Here is an 18,626-nt window from a genome sequence, read left to right on the forward strand (position 1 = left end):
CGTCAATTTGGCTTGACTTGTCAAGAGCACTTGCGAAGTTGTGAATAATTGTGGTTAATTGTGTCACAGTAGAAAAACCCTTCCGGAAACCATGCTGATGAGGAGACAGTACGTTGTTGTCATTTAGGAATTTGGTTATTTCATTAGCTATAATATGCTCGATTAACTTGCAACATGATGAAGTTAATGAGATAGGACGATAACTAGTTACTAGGGTTCTGTCACCTTTTTTCGGTATGGGAACGACACGTGCAGTAAGCCAGTCTGTAGGAAGATTAGCCGTAGATAACGAGGAACGGAAGATAACAACAAGAAAAGGGGCTAGCGCTTCAGCATATCTGCGCAGAAAAGCGTTCGGTATGTTGTCTGGTCCTGGAGATGATTTAGCTTTGAGGTTCAGCAGCATCGACACTACACCCGGTTGCGATACAATATCAGAGGTCGAGTTGCATGACATGCGGTTAACGTTTATACCACCATCAAAATTGGAAAAAACACTCTGAAAATAATTATTGAAGTGATCCGCGATGCGTTGTTTTTCGACAACCACATGGCCCTCGTGAACAATTTGATTAATTGGCTTGGTTTTTGAGCTTAGAAAAGCCCAAAATTTTTGGGGTGCCGTTTGAATGAAATTTGGCAATGTATGGTGAAAATACCAGCGCTTAGCTAGCCGCACTTCTTGGTTTAGCTTATTTTGGATTTCATGAATTGAAGCACGTGAGGCACATCGTCGTCTTAAGCGCTTAACTTTTCTTTTAAGGTGCAAGATCTTTCTCGTTATCCAGGGAGTAGTCTTGGAAGTTTTTTTAGTTCTATTAGGAATAAAGTTGCTAAGGCAGTGGGCGATAATTTCTTTAAATTTATCCCAAAGCACAGTAGTATTGTTACTGTGAAAGTTATCAAAGCATTGCTCAAGATAATCCAAGACACTTTCGTCTCTGGCACGAGAAAAATCTTTAACAGTGGTTGTTTTACATTTTTTAGTGTTAAGCACTCCCAAAGAACAAGAAAAATATACCAGATTATGGTCAGAAATTCCAGGCTCCACCGAAACAAAAAAGTTTTCTAATGAACGACTTACAAAAACGAGGTCAAGTATGGTTCCTGACGTACCATAGGTGCGCGTTGGCTGTCTCACAACCTGGTGAAGATTGTGAGACAGAATGATGTCATGTAAGTAATCTAAGTGTGAATTAATCCCGGTGCAGAGAAACCCATTCTCCCAATCAATATCTGGTAGGTTAAAGTCGCCTATAAGTAGCACTTTATCGCTTGTGAATGAAACCATGTGTTCAAAAAGATTACGAAAAAATTCTGGGCGCGAGTCAGGTGCTCGATAAACTGCAAATAGCAAAAATGATTTATCCCAGCAAGTAAGCTTCATTGTAACAGATTCCAGGTTATCAGCCTGACATAACAGAGTACCGGATATAGTTTCTTTTATCAAAACTGCAACCCCGCCCCCTCTAGTACACCTGTCACGGCGATAAGCTTGATAAGATGGAGGAAACACAACAGCATCCTCAATATTGTCATGCAACCATGTTTCTGTTATCACAACTACATGTGGATTGTAACCCATGATAGTTGCCTCAAGGCTTTCCGATTTATCATTCGTATAGCAGCCTTATTATTGAATCACGAATGTATTTGTATTAAAAGATATTCCTATATTAAATAGCACAAGATGACGGTACCATGAGCTCGTAAAATTGTTAAGGCGGTGTTTGGCCGTCCTCACAAAATGCGCTGGTGTCTGGAAGCGAGCTGTTTGTGGTTCCGATGTTTTGTCCCATGTGCTTGTATTTTTACTTGTTTTTCGTTTGTAACATACGCTGTTCTCCTCAAACTATCGCAGCGTCTCTGCGAAAGCAGCTACGTGAGGGAGACGTTCAGCCTGCGCTCGGCCTGCCTCAAATCTCTCAGCAACCTGGTGTACGATACCTGCATCCTCAACTACCACAACACTTGGAACGATGCCAAGGAGCATGTCATCTGCACGCCAGAAGTCGCCATCAAATACTACAACGTAAAGAACTATTTTCTTAGCAGAGTTAGAAGCAGACGGCGTGTAACTCTGTGAAAGTTGTGCAACTAACCTTTATCAAGAACCAGCATGAAATGGATATTAGGCTTTACTACTTCCGAAAAAAAGATGGCTGTGTTTAAGTACTTGTACAATGACCAGTGCAGTTTGATTGGAAGGAAGGAAAAAATGTAAAGCCTCTGTTTTACACTCCTGAGTATTTTAGAAGTTAACTCGAATAGTAGAGACAAATCGGCTGATAAGGCATCCCTCGAAAAACGTTTCACAGGTGATTGGCTTTGCCACAGCCAAAATAAGATTTCATTCATCACTGTTTAAGGTTCACATAGCACAACGCTATGTGCCTTCATCCTGGCTATTACTTCAAAAGCCACTTAGCTTTCCTTCGGTAGTGAAATACACGAGCAGCCAAATGAAGCTACTGGGCTTAGTGCCAGTGCACACGAGTAAGAACAAGCTACCGAAAGGTTTTAATACTGGCGTCGACTATATCCCAATCTAGGCACACTTACCTCTTGCAATTGAAATAACCATCCTTTAATACAAAATAACCACAAATAAATTAGGTCTTATAATCGCAACGCAAAGGTAAGCTGTACTTTAAGTAAGTAAAGCTGCAATTTCTGAACATTCTGAAGTGTGAGAAGCGAATTGAGCCTTGCTTGCATCTGAATGCCCAGGAACCCCGTTGCTTAATTAGAGAGAAGGAAGCATCTTGGTATGTATAGAAAAAGGCATCTTATTTTGAGTTACGACAAAGGCACTACCAGGTGTTGTGCGCGCAACACCCTAATCAAGCCAGCAAGCAAGTTCATTCAGTGTTCTCGAGAATTGTGATTCACTGAGAGTTTCATGGGCATCTATTCGCAAGAGGACGGTGACAATAATGGGAAATAGAATTAGCCCAGGGATAAATGAGGGTGCCAGTAGGGACCTTCATCTTGCAGTGACATGAAATAGTTTTGTTGAATGACAATAATGGTGGCGATCCTGATGACGTGAAAACAAGTCGAGTTGAAATATTCAGCTCTTGACGAGTGATGCTTTCGTATCGCAGTACATCGTGCCAGTGTACGACCGCGAAATGAAAATCTCCGAGAGAATCCTGTACATCAAGGTGGCCGGAAACTTTGCCGTCAAGGAGACTCTGCCTTACCTGGCGCACTACGCCCGAGACAAAATCGAAGAGTACCCAGCTTACCTGAGAATGATCGCCATCTGGTCCATGAGCAAGGCTGCTTTTCTGTACCCGGAGAAGGTGAGTGATGAAGGGGGTGCTTTGCGTGGAACGCTGCGGAATAGGACAGTAAAATTTACACAAGAGAAAGACAACGAAGGAAACCAAACTAGATGGTTCGTTTATTCCATCATATATGGTATTTTTTTTTCTGTTTTGATAATTTTTTTATCCGATATCAAACAGTTGACCATACATAATTTACGAACACTGATAATTAATTTGAGAATGAACGCGAGGATTTTTTTTTTCATAGTCTCTCGAAGGCTGTTCAATGGTTCGCGCCAATATTTCTCATACATTACTTCTAGAACAGGTTAACATGAGCGGAATATTCTATGCACTGAAATTCAGCATCTGGGGAGCAGCGAAGTAGGAATATATTACAAAGATGCGTCTGTGCGTTGTCGCTAATAGTTCTCTGGATAGCGCGTTTCTTTCTGCCTCTCACTCCTCTTTCTAATTTGACCGCGTAATGAGTTGATCGTCTTAGGCCGGAGCTTCAAAACGCCGTGGAGAATCTAACAAGGTCAGAACCAGCTCTCGCATTGTCGCGAATGCTGAATTGCGCATTGTAGTTGGTCTATGCTTTTGATTCGTGGGCGCCATATTTTTTTCACAGCTAGATGAGAACTTTTATGAGCAAGAGATGACCTTTGCTATTGTAGGCCACTGGCGACTACGTCCGCAGCGCCATAGTTCACAGTTTCAGGCCTTCTGAGGGCTCTGCAAATGCCGAGAAGCTTGGTCCTCTTTCAATTTCATATATTACATTTCTAATTTGTCGTGCTTCATTTGCCTTTAACAATCTACAGATTTGGTCAATGAGCAGTGCGAAAAACTGCGGGCTACAGCGTTTTACAACTATCTTCTTTAACGTGTAATAACGCTGAACGAAGCAAGTAAGATGCTGGATCAAAAGGGGTGCCCATACTCTTCAATTTTACAACCGCTCAATTTTGTGCAGGTTCGTGAGATCTTGTTGCCAATCTACCGAAACTGGACCGAGACCCACGAGATACGGCTGGCCGCCTTCTCGGTCATCCTAAGAACCAAGCCCGACCTGTATCTCTTGAAGTCCATTGCCGCCGACTTGATTGCAAACGAGCCCAACACACAGGTCATCACATACGTCTACACCTCATTCAAAAGCTTCGCAGAGTCAGAGTATCCGTGCCACTTCGACCTGTGAGTTGACACCAGTATTTAGCATGATTGTTTGCGTTCATTTTGTGTTTCTATACTCTGAGGTTCCTCACCACGAGAAATATGGCAGATGAAGCTTTTATTGGCACTGTAAAGACACGCGAAAGGAACAACAGGGTGTATCGTGAAATACTTTCACCTGGAAATATACTTCGAACATATTCGGTTTTCAGGGTCTTAATGTTTTCGTGGTGATTCCGCTACATTGGTTTCGATTGTACTGACCGATTTTGTGTGTTAACAATGAAATCATGTTGTATCGGAAGAAGCAGTGCACTGAAATTGAAGTACCACAGACAGAGAGAAGAGAGACAGAATTTCAACAATAATTACTCAAGCAATGCAAGCAATGCAAGCAATACAAACCCTCACTTGTAATCAGCGCAAGTGAAGCTTTTAAACGCTTAATGTGATGCGCTGGTCATTGCTTGTTAGGAAGAAGCAGTATTTCCGAAGTGGAAGTGCAAAATTCGTTTTGAATTTCCCGAAGAATAAGTTTTCCTTTGGTCATGAAATTATTTATGTAGTTATGAAGGTTCTTATTGGAATTGCAGATGGCCCTGTACCGTATACCGAATACCATCTAGGTACTCAGCGCCACGATCACGGGTGTAAGCTCTATTTGGAAAAAAGCGAAGTGCTGGATAAATATAGTTCACAGCTGACACATGAAATCATTGAGGCATATTTTATCAGGAAGTTTCATAGCTCGTGCGTCGGTTCTCGTTCGATTGCCCTTTCCTCTCGGGAAATAGCATATGTTAGCAAGAGTTTAATGGCAAACATTGAGTAAGCACTGTCGGCACGTGGTTATTATAATGAGCATTCGAAATGACGCTCCAGTTTTCGCCCATTGTTCGCATGCTGCGCATGATATCACCTTATATATTTATTCCTTCATGTCTTTATTAATAAACTGTTGCAAGTCAGCGCTGCGTCCATGTCTCTTTTGCGCGGTGTCCCTTTTAGCAATTAATCAGCAGCACGCCCAAGCTTCCACACTAAGTTGCTGGGAGGCATCTCGTTAGGCTGTCTTTTCAAAGTGGAACTAATTCTGGGCGCAATTTTATTCCCTACGATCCAGAGCCCAGCACCTTCGCTACGTGATGCCCATTATTGAGGAAAGCGAAGTAATCAAAGATATCAACGAATGGACATACTCGAAGCTCCTCATGGACACCGGCTACGAGCGTGAGTGAAGCACCTTTCATATTTGGCGTTGTACAATCCTGTTTGCTCGCAAAGCCAAAGATGCAATTTTGTAGAAACGCAAGAAAACTCATTCCTATTGAGAAATATCTTTTTGCGACCTGTTCTGTGTGAGATAACATGCCGACACAAACTTCGCCACTTTTCACATCCACGCAGACGATTTATGCGGCGATATCATAATTAAGTGTTTCACATTCAATTTACTTCGCCTTATTATTTAGCATGCAAAGCCGTATTGGCTTCATGAAATAGTAGAACGTTTTGATAATGTTTATATTCATGAAAAATACTCTGAGAACTCCACTTGCATGATGCATTCGTGATAGAAAACATGACGAGAAGTGGTGGCGCTTGTTATTATTGATACTTTGCCAACAGTCAAGCGTATTGAAATTAGCCGAATGAATTTCTGAGGAAGATCTCTATCAGCTACTTAGAGAGCCGATTTCACTGTTCATTTTTTAGAGTAAAGTACAACGCGGACATGCTGGGCCAGCACCCAGTTTACAATGCGGTATTAAAAGTGCTGACATAAAAAGTAAAGATCACTTGCGTCAAAAAAAAAATAGAACTTCGCTTATACCGTGAGACAAATGCGGTAATTCCGCATTTCCATACTTGCTGATCAATTAAACTGCTTCTGTGCCCCAGTGTATAATTCTACATAAATGAGATTTTTAATGGCATGAACATTGCACAAGCACCACGATTTCTTCGTATTGCTTTGTTTAAACAAACGTCATAAACCTCGCTGACTACGTTTTACTTTTTATTGTCTTGCTTTTGATGTGAAGAATACGTGTAATTACCTCGCACTTCTCGTGTTTTCGTTTCGTCTTGCAGCGGAGTATGACTACGGTGGTTTCTCGATGCTTTCGTACATCATGGCCAACGACAGCTACCTTCCGCGCTCGGTCCTGCTCAAGATGAACGATTACAGGAACAACTTCAACTACCACAGCTTCGAGATGACCTTCGACACCTGGGGCCTCGACCACGTGCTGGACAAGATCTACGGACCCCGGATTACCGGCGACGTTCACCCCGAGCGCAGCCTGTGGAACTTCTTTGGACGCAAGCGGCCCACTCGCGACATCTCGGTCAACAAGGAGGTCAAGGAGATTGACCAAAACGTGAGCGAACTGCCGTGATACGTTTGGCTTTGTTTCGCGAGCACACCTAATGAAACCTCTCGTAGAACGTTATCACAGAACGTAGACCCGACACTTCTGGAGGCCTCATCCCCGCAGACGCCATCACAACATCTTAATAATCAACTTCCTCATTACAGCGACTGAGCCGAAAATAGGCCAGAGGCTTATCACAATGTTTGTCGTTTGCCTATCTGCTACTACTAACATGTCCGTTTTGCACTTAAGAACACAATAGCCTAATCTTACTTAAACTCTGACAGATGTGCCTAAGAGCTGCAGTTCACTCGTGCGCACTGTTAATCCTTTCGAACAACAAGGCAGTCTCAGTCGAAGAAAAATACAATGGCTTTCCGATTGCATTTAGCTATGCATGTTTCATTTCCTAGCCTCATAGTACCTATCGATCGTTTTTGAAGTTAACATTTGAAAAGCCACCAAGCCAATCTGTTGTGATGCTGGTGGCATTGGCAAGATTCAAACTTCAGAATGGACGTATCTCGAAGCACATGTGGGCCCACACAAAAGAGAAAGAAAGAAGCCCATCTAGCCCGGCTCGCCATATTGTTTATTCAAACTTGGCACGAAACACCGATGCCGAATCCTACTGTCCAAGATAAAGCCTCTGCATTGGTCTTCCCCTGACCAGTCTGCTGCCGGAGGTGCGCCGATCAAGGGGCTTTAGCCCAAGCAAGAGCGAGCGATGACAGTTATGGTATGCCATCTGTTGGCAGCAAGGTTAAACGTAGAACGAGATTTTGTACTTCTTGTCTGGTGGCTATGGAGGTGGAAGCTGGGTGAACAATCCTTCCTTTCCTGTGCTCTATGAGCCTGAAGATGTGATACGTTGACCAAGCTATATTTATTTTATTCAGCTCGGAGTGAGAACGTAGCGGCTGTTTGTGGGAGATGCGTCACGCTAACATTATACCCTGCTGGTCTTTGCAAGCTCATGCTAAGTTTTTTTGTCCGTGACTTCACATCCCTAGCACATGAAAAAAAAACATTTAGATTACTCTTATTATAAAAAGGAAGAGCCTTTATGTAGAATCAAAATCTCATTTGATTTCATTTAGTTAGTAGCGTCATTGCAAGAGTTTCTGAGGGGTGAAGTTGTGATGACGTCATGACCGACACGTTTTGGTAGCATGCATGACATACAATCCCTTATGTTGTCACTGTTCCCGTGGTTCAGACAATGGCTATGCACACCGTCAGAGTGCATTATCGTTCGCTGAGCGACTGCGTTATCATTGGTTAATTAAAGTTTAGTGTGCGAGTACCTCATGCTTTTAGCCCAAAAGGGCATTATTCTCACGCGTTAAGGTGAATACGTGAGACTGACTGCGCTTTGTTTATATATACATAAAAAGACCAGCCGCATCCATCAAATCTTTACACCTCTTTGGTGTGTTTGCATTCGTATTGCATTTTTATTTCCTGGCGTCATTTGGCACCCGGCCTTAGTTTCGAGCTAGGCTAAACAATTTATAGCAATCTCGCCGCTACATCGTCTTTATTACGAGTTATGTATTTACTCCTAGAGTCTGCCAAGTTTTACATAAGTGTGCACTTCTGGCGAATGACTGTTCTTCGCAAAATGTACCAATTCTATGTCATCATGGTCGTTTCGTTTGTTTTTTCTGTCCACAGCTCCACATTAAGACTCGTGACTATGAAGAGGCATTCGTGAACTTTAGGGTAACTGCCTTCAACAATGAAATTATGGCCTTCAACTTCAACGAGACCACATTCGCTTCGCTCTTCGCTGAAGGTGAGGCGCGAATGTTGCTGCACTCTACACCGGAGATCCGCAGGTCAAATAAGATGTCAAATCGGCGTGTAGTGAGAGTACCGCAAGTCTCCCGTTACTCCATTCCCTCGCCACGTGGACACTCTTACCGCAACGTAAATACATAGTGCTATCCTTCGTCTGTGCTAAAAGAAACTGTTCACTCGCAAACTTTTACGCTCATCGCTCATCTCACACATCTCTATACCTTTCGATGCTGCGTGCGTGAAACACAAACGACTCAGACTTCTGCATCCACAACGGCCACGTGTACATTACAGGCTGATAAAGGGTTTAGCGTAAGTAACTTGTAAGCGACAGTGACAGTGTCTCTCATGCATAACAAAACGTAAGTGCAAAGTGTGTAAAGCATAAGACGAACGGGCAAGGAGCTAGCCGGGTAGCTGTACAGCACGCAAATTATCTAAATCAATGGTGTACAATTTCGCCTTTAAAAAGTACAACAGTTGAGCTAGCTTCCTTAAATATATGGCCAGCAACGCTTTCGAGATCTTTTAAGTCCCGTGAAGGAGGTGCATGACGGCAAGCACAAAAAAAAACTTGGCTCGTTCAAAGCGCTTTCATACAGCATGATTAGAAAAGGCTTGTGTAACGTATGCACGCAGTCTGAAAGTGACTGAAGAAGAAGGGTACAGTGTGGGTCCTCTAATTTTCCAGGACACACTTACTGATTAATAGAACAGCTGTTATATGCTGGTGGGATTTTGTGTCATTCAAGGGCGAGGGTTGTCGTCTTCCAGTACCTCAAACGCTGACTATTAAAATGGGAATTTAAACTGTAAAAAAAGTACGACATATCCCAAGCTCCCCGATGCACCATTTACATGAAGGCATCTCCTCGTCTTACTATTGGCTACTATAGGTGATGTTCGTGCGCCATACATTTATGTCACAACGTAGAACTAGAGGTTTCAATTGATAACCGTGGTATACTCCTCTCGAAAAAGTTCAAACATGCATTATATTCCCCCACTTCATATTTCGCCTTTACAAGACACCTGAAGTGAAAGTTTTTTGACGTGAGCAGCTATGTACAATAAATTTTTTCCATTAGGTACACCACAGACAGCGTACTCATTATATTGCTGTATATGTTTTCACCTTACATTAGGCAAGCTGTAGCAGCTTTAGCATGCACCCTCAAAATGATGAACACCTCGCACTAAATTTTATCGCGCAATGCAATCATGCCAGCGCTAACGCAAGGCTCGTATTGAGCTCTGGTCGCGAGCTGCGCTTACTGAGAAGTTCCGATTATGCTCAAGGTAGACGTGGGTGAAGCAAAATTGAGGTTAACCTTGATGAAATATACACGAACGTATGAACCGAAATATGAAATATGAGCAGCGACGGTCCTTGGCTTCGTGTTCAACAATCGACTGAACTGCGCAGGAAACGACCCGTTCTTGTGGACCAAGAACATCGCCGGCGAGCTGAAGGACTTCAAGGCGCAGGAATACATGATCGGCGAAGACATGTCACTGTTCCTACCGACCGAGCTTGGCCTGCCTTTCTACCTGGAGCAGAAGCAACCCGCCTTCGTGAGCTACAAGAACAAGGACTTCAAGTTCGACGTCAAGGTTGCCCCAGACGGCAAATACATCGAGGAGATCGGCGTAAAGATGCACGGACACTTTCTGTGAGTAGGCCTGTTTCCGTGTTACAATGAGTTTTTAATGCGAACGCGTTATATGCCTCATTACGCGAAAATCCATCGGCGTCGGTGTGGCCTAAAGATGGTACCAAAAATGGCCTACGGCGCAAAAAGTAAAAAACATGTCAAAAATGCTCGGATTGACGTGAAATTTTGCAGCAACGTTCCTGCAAACAAAGTAAATTGTTGACAATCTTGTCTGAGTTGCAATCGAAACCAGGCCTCCGAGCGGAGAGGCGAGCATGCTTCCCGTATGCCACGGCGGCTCCGCGGTTCTGGCTGACTAAAGGTGTGCCTAGCGCGTGTCATTGCAAACGTCACTTCACAGTCACCTGGGTGATTAAAAATGTGGCCTAATACGCGCGTCACTGGGCACGTGATGCCGCAGCCAATGGGGACGAGGTGGCGCCACGTCATGAGTGTATAAAATGAGCGCCTTCGTAACGTTCCGAGGTCTACAAACGCTATGATGCTTTCACATTCTCACATGTAAGCAATCTTAAGTGTCTATGCCGAATTGTTTTTGGCTCTATATTGTAAAGCACTTCTTTGGATAATATAACCAGTGCGACCGAAATATGGCCATCAATATGAAGGAAGTACAATATTAATGGTCCCCATAGAACCTATCTATTTAACCACTTTAACTGCTATCTGTTTAGAAGCTATCTGTTTAACCGAGGTGAAGGCCCTGTCAGGAGGCATTGTTGCCTCCTTTTGCCGTGCCTCGTGGACATCCTGTACCATCTATGTATGTCCAAATAAACTGAATTGACTTGAATTGAAATATGTTATTTTTTCGTAAAAATGTGTACACGTGTCTGCGCTAAAAATGACGTTTACAAAATTAGGATTCTGATTTCATGCTTGTCCAGATAACTTGTTACAAGATGGTGCTATTTGATGCAAAGACTGTCGCAAGCTGTCAGCCACTGTGTACTCAGTGGAGATACTTCAGGGAGGATTAGTTCTGCGAAGGACAAATCTGCGCAATTGTGCACAGTTCTTAGAAAGGTTAATTTGACCATACTGCCAAGTACTAAAGAGGTCTAACGTGCTTAAGCCACTGTGCGAGTCAGAATTATCAGGCATTCTTGGAGTTCTGTACCACACCTGAAGTTATGAAGCTCTAAAGGTAATTTCAGGCTATTCGAGGGCTGACAACCGACCACAGTTTAACGACAATTCAGCTGACTCACAGTGCCTCCGAAATACTTGACAGGGACTGCCTTCTTCCTTTGCAGGTACGATTCGCACATGATTGAAACTGCGAGCATCTTGCTTCCTTTCGAGAAGGTCAGCGTGGGAGTGGGCTACGACAGTCGAAGCGCTCTCTCGGTCCCGTTCAACTTCGATGCTGGACTGAGCTTCACCGAACACAAGTTCAAGATCCTCGCGCGCCCACAGACACCGCACGAAGTGTTCCACTATGAGTTCAAGCCTTTCAGCTTCGTTGAGAGCTTCGAGAATGCTCTGCCCGTCATTCATGAGGATACAAAGGTCGACATTTTCATGCCCGAGGATCTTCACAAGGTAAGCCCATTTACATAGTTGATTTGCGTGCCTAGACGTGAATTAACCATTGCTCAGCGCGTAGCTTAAATCTGGTGTCGTTGAAGGCACTCAGCTGTGAAAGCAGCGAACAGTCTTTAAGAGGAGTCAGATATAAGACTAATGACTTAATGAACACGGACAGCTGAAAATTACCATGCGGTTAAAGTAATTAGCCGAAGTTGTTATATTCGATAGCTTAAGATTTCTTGGCACATGATATCGGTTAATCTTTTCTCGCATGGTCAAGGGTTAACCATTTGGCTGGTTTCCCAGAAGTAACCTTTGTTTTATTACTTTCCGCTTTGCTAAGGAATCGGAAAAAGAAAGAACAATAAAAGCGGAATGTAAGGATTTGGGCTTCGTGTGAACATCCCTGTTTTCGGGGAAAATATTGAGTAAAAAGCAATGAAGGTTACAGACGATTTTATAGATTACTAAATTAACTCAACCTCTAGAAGTAGCTGTGATTGCTGATGATGACCATGGTTACGAGACAACATAGTTTCTGTATCAGTCTGTGCTCATATCGTTGTGCTTACAATGGAATGCTCGCGAACAAAGGTATATAAAAGACATATTTCACGGAAGTCTATCCAAAATATTTCTTAATTACTTAAAAGCAATAAGTAATCCAATTTCTACATTCACAGTAGCGTTCATGCTACAATGCTTCCTTTCAGATAGTGACCGACACTAATTAACGTAAATACTATTTCCTTCTGCTACACGCGCATGAAAGTAGCAAGCTCTAGTAATGCAGAATGAAATACACATTTCATTATTTATTTCAATACGCAGTTTGAGAAAGAGTACTTCCACGACATGCTCGGCGTTGGTCTGAAAGTGGACGGGCACTACCTGGAGACCTACGACTTCTGGGGATCATGGATGGACTTTTGGTACTTTGGTGACCTGCGTCAGAAGTACTACTACATCACGGAGAACCCCATGTGGCACCCAAGGAAGATCGACGTGATGCTTACTCCAGCCAACCGAGACATCACAAACGAAGTAAGCACCCATCTGCCGATAGATTAGTGAAAAGAAATGCATTATAAGTGCGGATCTTAGAGCCAAGTGGCATGCTGGGTTACTTAGCACCTGTTGAGTATGGACCTGATAAAGAATAGACCACTTCTACTAGATTGGTTGCTAGCTGTTATAAATGAAAAACTTAGCGTTTTGTGTGATAAGGGAGCTGATGCGTATTGTTGTCATACATTTAATATCTTGAGGCAATCATCAGCAACTTCATGGTTTGGTGCGAGTTCCACAGAACACTAAATAGCTGAAATACGATAGGGTCCCTGTGGCACCGACGTAAACCACATGGTTTTCCTATGAAAAATACAATACAATACCCAGTTAAAATTAAGAGTAAGCCTTCGTCTTTAGGGAAGCGTGTTTTCTAGCAATGCGAATGCACTTCTCGTCCATAGATATAGAATATAATATAGCTACACTGTGGTTAGAATTTTTAAAAAAATTAGGACTGCTGGTCCAAACAGGTACACAACTTTTGGATCCCCTTATCCATTGCTCTCCGTACCTAATATAGTGCCACACAAGCTGATAAACATGCTCATCTATGAATACATTATAGAACTGCGACAGCCGCAATCAATATTTAGCAGCACCGACAACTATTCATGGTCAGAGAACAGTAATGCTGGATTTGGATGGCTGTTCTGGCGATACTGTGGAAAACTTAAGGCCAGATTTCATTTTTATTTGTGCACATTACGCGCGCTGACGCCGAGGCACCGACTTGTCCCACGCAGATCGAGCTGAAATTCGGCTGGAAGTTCCTGACCCCCGAGACTCGCGGAAACCAGATATTCACTTCCAAGTATGCCTCAGAAATCGGAGACCCGGCCTTCTCGGTGCGCGACGAAGCTCGCTCCTACACGACCGTCATCGACGGCGAACTGGTGCTGAGGGGTCAGCGAGAGCGCAAGATTGTGTCGGAGCTGGTGTACAGCAGAACCAGGGACCTGCTGTCGCACAACATCAACTTCATCTACGACCGCACGCCGTTCGCCGTCGGCGAGACAGATCCAGTCAAGGTGCGTTGGGCAGGTCACCACGATTGTAAGGTTGCTGGTTGTAATCGAAAGAATGCTTTGAACAATCACAGCGAGTAGGATTAGCACCGAACGAATTCCTCAACGGCAATTCACCATATTTGCGGGCCGCATGGGTCCCGCGTAATAATGTGCTTTACTTGCTCGATTCCTATTTTAGGCTGCAACTAGAGTGAATCACAGCATCGACTGCAACAAGGGCGAGCCGAGCGTGCATTCTCAATCTCCATACCTTGGTATTGTAAAACGAGAATAGAAAATCGCGTGCAAGGGCTTAATGCGTTATCAGGCGCATTCGTGCATACTTTCCGAAATTGCCGCACGAGAAAAGATTATAAGGGACCTCTTTAAAATATGCTCTTGCCTCAGTAATCACCGAACCGAAATGCCATTACTGAAATACATAAAAGCGGGACCAACTTCGCTGGTGTAGTTACAGCCAAAGCTCATTTTCGAAGTCTAAGATTTTATAGGGAGATGAATCCGAGAGCTTGATCAAAAAAAGTTACAGTGACGTTTCACTTCGTGAACGGGGGTGACGCGCAAGCGTATGAGTGCTCTAGCGCACACGACGTTGTCGGCCCTTGATGCGCCTTCACGCCTACACGGTCCGCATCACAGATCGTACTCAAGACAGGGCTCGCGCGACCGCGCCACTCGGAGCAGCCGCCAGAGTAGAGTTGTCAACATTCGCTCACTATTTAAATTACCTAGCATGGTGTGCAACTGTCCGCACTAGATAACCGCGGACATTCGCTGTCAGAATGCTAGGCGTGAGGAATTGCGGCAGCAGCAGCGAGCGAAGCGGCGCTTCAACGCAAACTCAGTGGTGAGAACACAGAGCACGCAAACCTACGCGCCGTCGGTCCACATAGACTGTGCTCCCAAAGCAGATCGTGTTCAAGATCAAACACGTGCGACCGAAGCACAATGCCCCCGCTTCATCCCCTCCCCCGATGCTATGGTGCAACGCACGCGACGGAAGATGGTGCGCTTCCTCCCCTTGCGCACGCGACAGCCGCCATCGCAGGCGCACCGTTCGCACGCTTTCACACGCACACGCACAGCGTCAGGCGCGCGAGGAGGACGATACCACGAGACGAACGTAGTGCGTACGCTTCGCTAGGAAAACCAATAGCAACTGCTAGAGGAGGTCAAACCACAGAACACACCTGTCAAACCAGCTCGCATCTGCCTACCTTCCTCCTCCGAGACGCTTCGCCTGGTTTCTCCATCTCGATTTCGCTGAACGTTACCTAAGCATTCCTCTAGATGGCGGTACTTTGCCGCAGGCCGAGCGCGCTCCTCTGTACTATCCACGGCGCGCGATTTTCATTTTCTTCACCTCCAGGCACCTTCCTCGTTAGCTAGCTTCGGGGCCTGAGACAAACCGCCGATTTGAAAAGCGGGCCATTACGCTTGCGCTTAAAAGGGAATCATTTCACCGACAGTCACTTTTGGTAATAATGGTAAGGATTTCTTTCTAAATGAACAAATATAACACAAATAAATTCTTCGGGAATCCTCCAGATGGAACGATATTCATGGAAGGAAACGTTCTTTAGCACGAAGCTACGAAGGTTCCATTGGTGGCTTCATATGTTTCGTTAGCATCAGGCTATTCAACCATTTTTAATTTGATAGCCTTGAAGAAGACAAGTCAACGTGACGAAATGTTGGCCCCTGCTTTCACCGTGTTCTCGTTTTGCTCGTCGTCTTGAATTTCCATCTCCCGACTCCCCCTTGTTTTCCCTTGATAGGGATACTGTATGGCAGATGTCGGCACTCTCATATGTGATGCCTAGGCTAAACAAAATCTTCAAATATGTATCATTCAGTGTCTCTAAGACTTCGACAAAGTAATGCTGAGAGAAAAAACTACAGGCTCCTTAACGTTTGCTGTAAGCGGCGGCAACAGATGGCCGCACCTATGACGCGTTAAAAGCACGCCTTTACCGTTTTTAACTTCTGCTTCCGTTTTGGCTTTTCTCAGATTTGCTTCCACGGCAGCATGAAGTTCCCGCCACCCGACTACGTCAAGATAGGGACATTGGATCTCATCTCCGACAGCCACGCAGTCAGTACAAACTTTAAACTCAACTTCGGCAAGGACTGCAAATCTGATCAGAAGGTGAGTCCACTCTCCGCAGCGATGAAAGTAGGCAAAGTGCCACTCCCTTTAAACTTAGGGGAGAGAAAGAATGATAGGAAAATAAACGAAGGTTGAAGAAGGAGTAGGAGGAAAGAAAGGGAGAAGGACGAGATGTTAACCGGAAATGCGTCTCATTGGCTACCCTACTATAGGGGACGCGAAAGAGGGTATAGAAGAATGAAATAGAAAGAGGAGGAGACGAAGGTTGTCCAGTGTTAAATAAATGCCGATTGATTGATTGATTCATTAATTCTTTGATTAAGGAATGTTGCGTAGTTTAAAGACCGCCTGGCTAACCTGCGTTGCGAGGAAGGGGAGAAGAAAATTGAATATCAATCATTCAAGCAATTAATCAGTACTTATTTAACCAAACCTTCCCATGACGGAATGATGACAGAATGAGATGACAGCATGAGGAACGAAAGAAAACTGTATTCACATAAATGCGTTGCAGAGGGATAAAACTTTTAGACTCAACCACATCATCCGCATGTCCCGAAGAAGCACGGCGAAGCATTTAAGGCCTTCTGTGTTGAGAGCAATCTGGAAACGTGCTCTCTGATTCTGTCCCGTGACAACAGGCGGTTGTTCAGGCAATCAAGCGGAGTCGAGAGCTCTTTCCTATTCACACTGTAGCTAGTGCAGTCACGCGGGAGATGCCTAAGCGTCTCTCCGTAGTCGCGTGTAAGTCAAAAATTAAGCCGGAAATTAAGAACAAGCGTTTCTGCGACGACGTAATCTATGCTGCCATTTGAATTTTCTCTTGTTGTTATGTAAATATTATGCTATATTTTATTATTTGTCCTAGCTTCAACGCCCCAATTACTATTCACAGGTGGTCAGGTCCTGCGCGCGGAGATAATTTTTCTCTTTTCCTCATAAATCACCCGTTTCTTTAGTAAGTGTGAACTAATGAAACGCTAGAGAAATACACTCAGTGGGATGAAGTCCGATCGCATGTAAAAACAGCCTTAAAACTAAATCGGTGTATTAGGCTGCAGAGTATGTGCGTTTGTCATGAAACGCGTTTTTACGAAGTTGCAATACCATACTGGCTACACGCCAACGTTGTACGTGCTCCCGCATTCACAGATCACAATGCGAACCATCTGGGAGCACACGGAGGAACAGAAGCACCTGCTGGCTACCCGCGACCACGAGGAGCCTGCCGGCAAGTTCCTGAAGAACCCGTACAGTGATCTTTGGAAGGAGTGCTCGCACGACAAGTCCGAGGGCGTCCACTGGAGCAAGGCTTGCGACGAGTTCCTGTTCGACGCCAGCACACTCAAGAAATTCACTGCCGACATCGAGTTCGAGCACGTGAGTATTCTGATTCCTCCATTCCTGCCACCGCAGCTTCATCTCAGATCAAGTGCCCATGTTCTCGAATTGTGAAGCACGCTGCGGCATGTTCGGTGTTTGATGCGCAGCGCTTAGGCGCCCGTCCTTGCGCTCAGCGTCGGCGTGCCTCGACGTTCCTTGGCTTCCCTCGGCGGAACCGAGCGAACGAGCACAGCAAAAGATGAATGAGCGAACGCGGAGCGCAATGGTTAATGAAAGAAGGCGATGGCGAAGAGAGCGCGAGGAGAAAAGCGGAGGAGGAGGCCACAATGAAAGCATGAGGCGAAAAGTTGAGGAGGAGAGCATGACGAAAGGGTGAGGAGGAACGCGTATAGTGCCCCGCAAGACGGGCTCTGCGGCGACGACCGCTACGAGATGGCGCCAGAGTAGCTAGTGCGCCATCGTCTGCTCACCGATGGCATGCAGCGAGCGCGTTGACTCATACCACATATGGAAACAAAGCGCTGCATGAGCGGAGCTGTGTCTGCGGTGGCTGCTGTGAATCGCGCCAGTGCGTCAACCACGCGCTATCCTCTGACGATCTCCCTATAAGCGAGTTAGTTACGCCACTCTTCGCTTCGTTTGCAATGTGCCGCACGTGACAGACTGTCCATTCTAGCCAATATACGGCGAAATGAAAGCACGTATAGAGCTGCGCTCAAATTTCGCATTGTAGAATATCGTAATCGCTGAATTATTAGTTTACGTATTTGATTAAGAGGCACGTACGCCGTAGTAACGAACGCCAGTTTAATTTTTACCATTTACTGTCCTTTAACGTGCGCTCAATACATGGTACACGAGTGTTGTTGCATTATATCCGCATTCGATTGCAGCCGCCGCGGCTGCTATAGAACCTGCGATCTCCGGCTCAGCAGCACAAAGCCAGAGCCATTGAGCTACCGCGGTGGGTTGTAAAAGCAATAAAAGAACAAAAAAGTGATTTAAAGAAAGATAAGCGTTTAGAGCAGTTAACACAGAACATCAAACCAGCGCAAGTTTGATGAAGGTAACCCGACCAATGGAAGCCGCGACTTCAGGACAGCTTTCGCCCCACAATTTTCCTTTAAAGGTATTCTGTTCGAGGGAAGCGCCTTCATTTTCGTTTCTTTCCTTCGTATTTGTCAATTCGAGAGTTTACGTCATGGATCACGGAATAAAATAGGAGAAAG

The 18,626-nt window shown here is 44.7% G+C and overlaps 1 protein-coding gene and 1 long non-coding RNA gene across 2 annotated transcripts in view; one reads left to right on the plus strand and one right to left on the minus strand.

Annotated features, from left to right (window-relative positions):
* Positions 1-18,626, plus strand: part of LOC135903667 (vitellogenin-6-like) — a 38,245-nt gene that overhangs the window by 13,256 nt on the left and 6,363 nt on the right. The window contains exons 11-22 of the mRNA XM_065433991.1: positions 1,862-2,032; positions 3,108-3,308; positions 4,255-4,475; positions 5,578-5,684; positions 6,549-6,838; positions 8,510-8,630; positions 10,062-10,308; positions 11,568-11,856; positions 12,676-12,888; positions 13,659-13,943; positions 15,955-16,092; positions 17,206-17,433. Coding sequence (XP_065290063.1) covers positions 1,862-2,032; positions 3,108-3,308; positions 4,255-4,475; positions 5,578-5,684; positions 6,549-6,838; positions 8,510-8,630; positions 10,062-10,308; positions 11,568-11,856; positions 12,676-12,888; positions 13,659-13,943; positions 15,955-16,092; positions 17,206-17,433 — 2,511 coding nt within the window. The remainder of the gene's footprint in view (positions 1-1,861; positions 2,033-3,107; positions 3,309-4,254; positions 4,476-5,577; positions 5,685-6,548; positions 6,839-8,509; positions 8,631-10,061; positions 10,309-11,567; positions 11,857-12,675; positions 12,889-13,658; positions 13,944-15,954; positions 16,093-17,205; positions 17,434-18,626) is intronic.
* The window catches only part of LOC135903673 (uncharacterized), a 222,405-nt gene continuing 207,028 nt past the window's right edge, over positions 3,250-18,626 (minus strand). The window contains exon 3 of the long non-coding RNA XR_010564885.1: positions 3,250-3,341. This is a non-coding gene — a long non-coding RNA (uncharacterized lncRNA). The remainder of the gene's footprint in view (positions 3,342-18,626) is intronic.

The sequence above is a fragment of the Dermacentor albipictus genome, chromosome 9, assembly GCF_038994185.2.
Source record: "Dermacentor albipictus isolate Rhodes 1998 colony chromosome 9, USDA_Dalb.pri_finalv2, whole genome shotgun sequence".
Taxonomy (NCBI): domain Eukaryota; kingdom Metazoa; phylum Arthropoda; class Arachnida; order Ixodida; family Ixodidae; genus Dermacentor; species Dermacentor albipictus.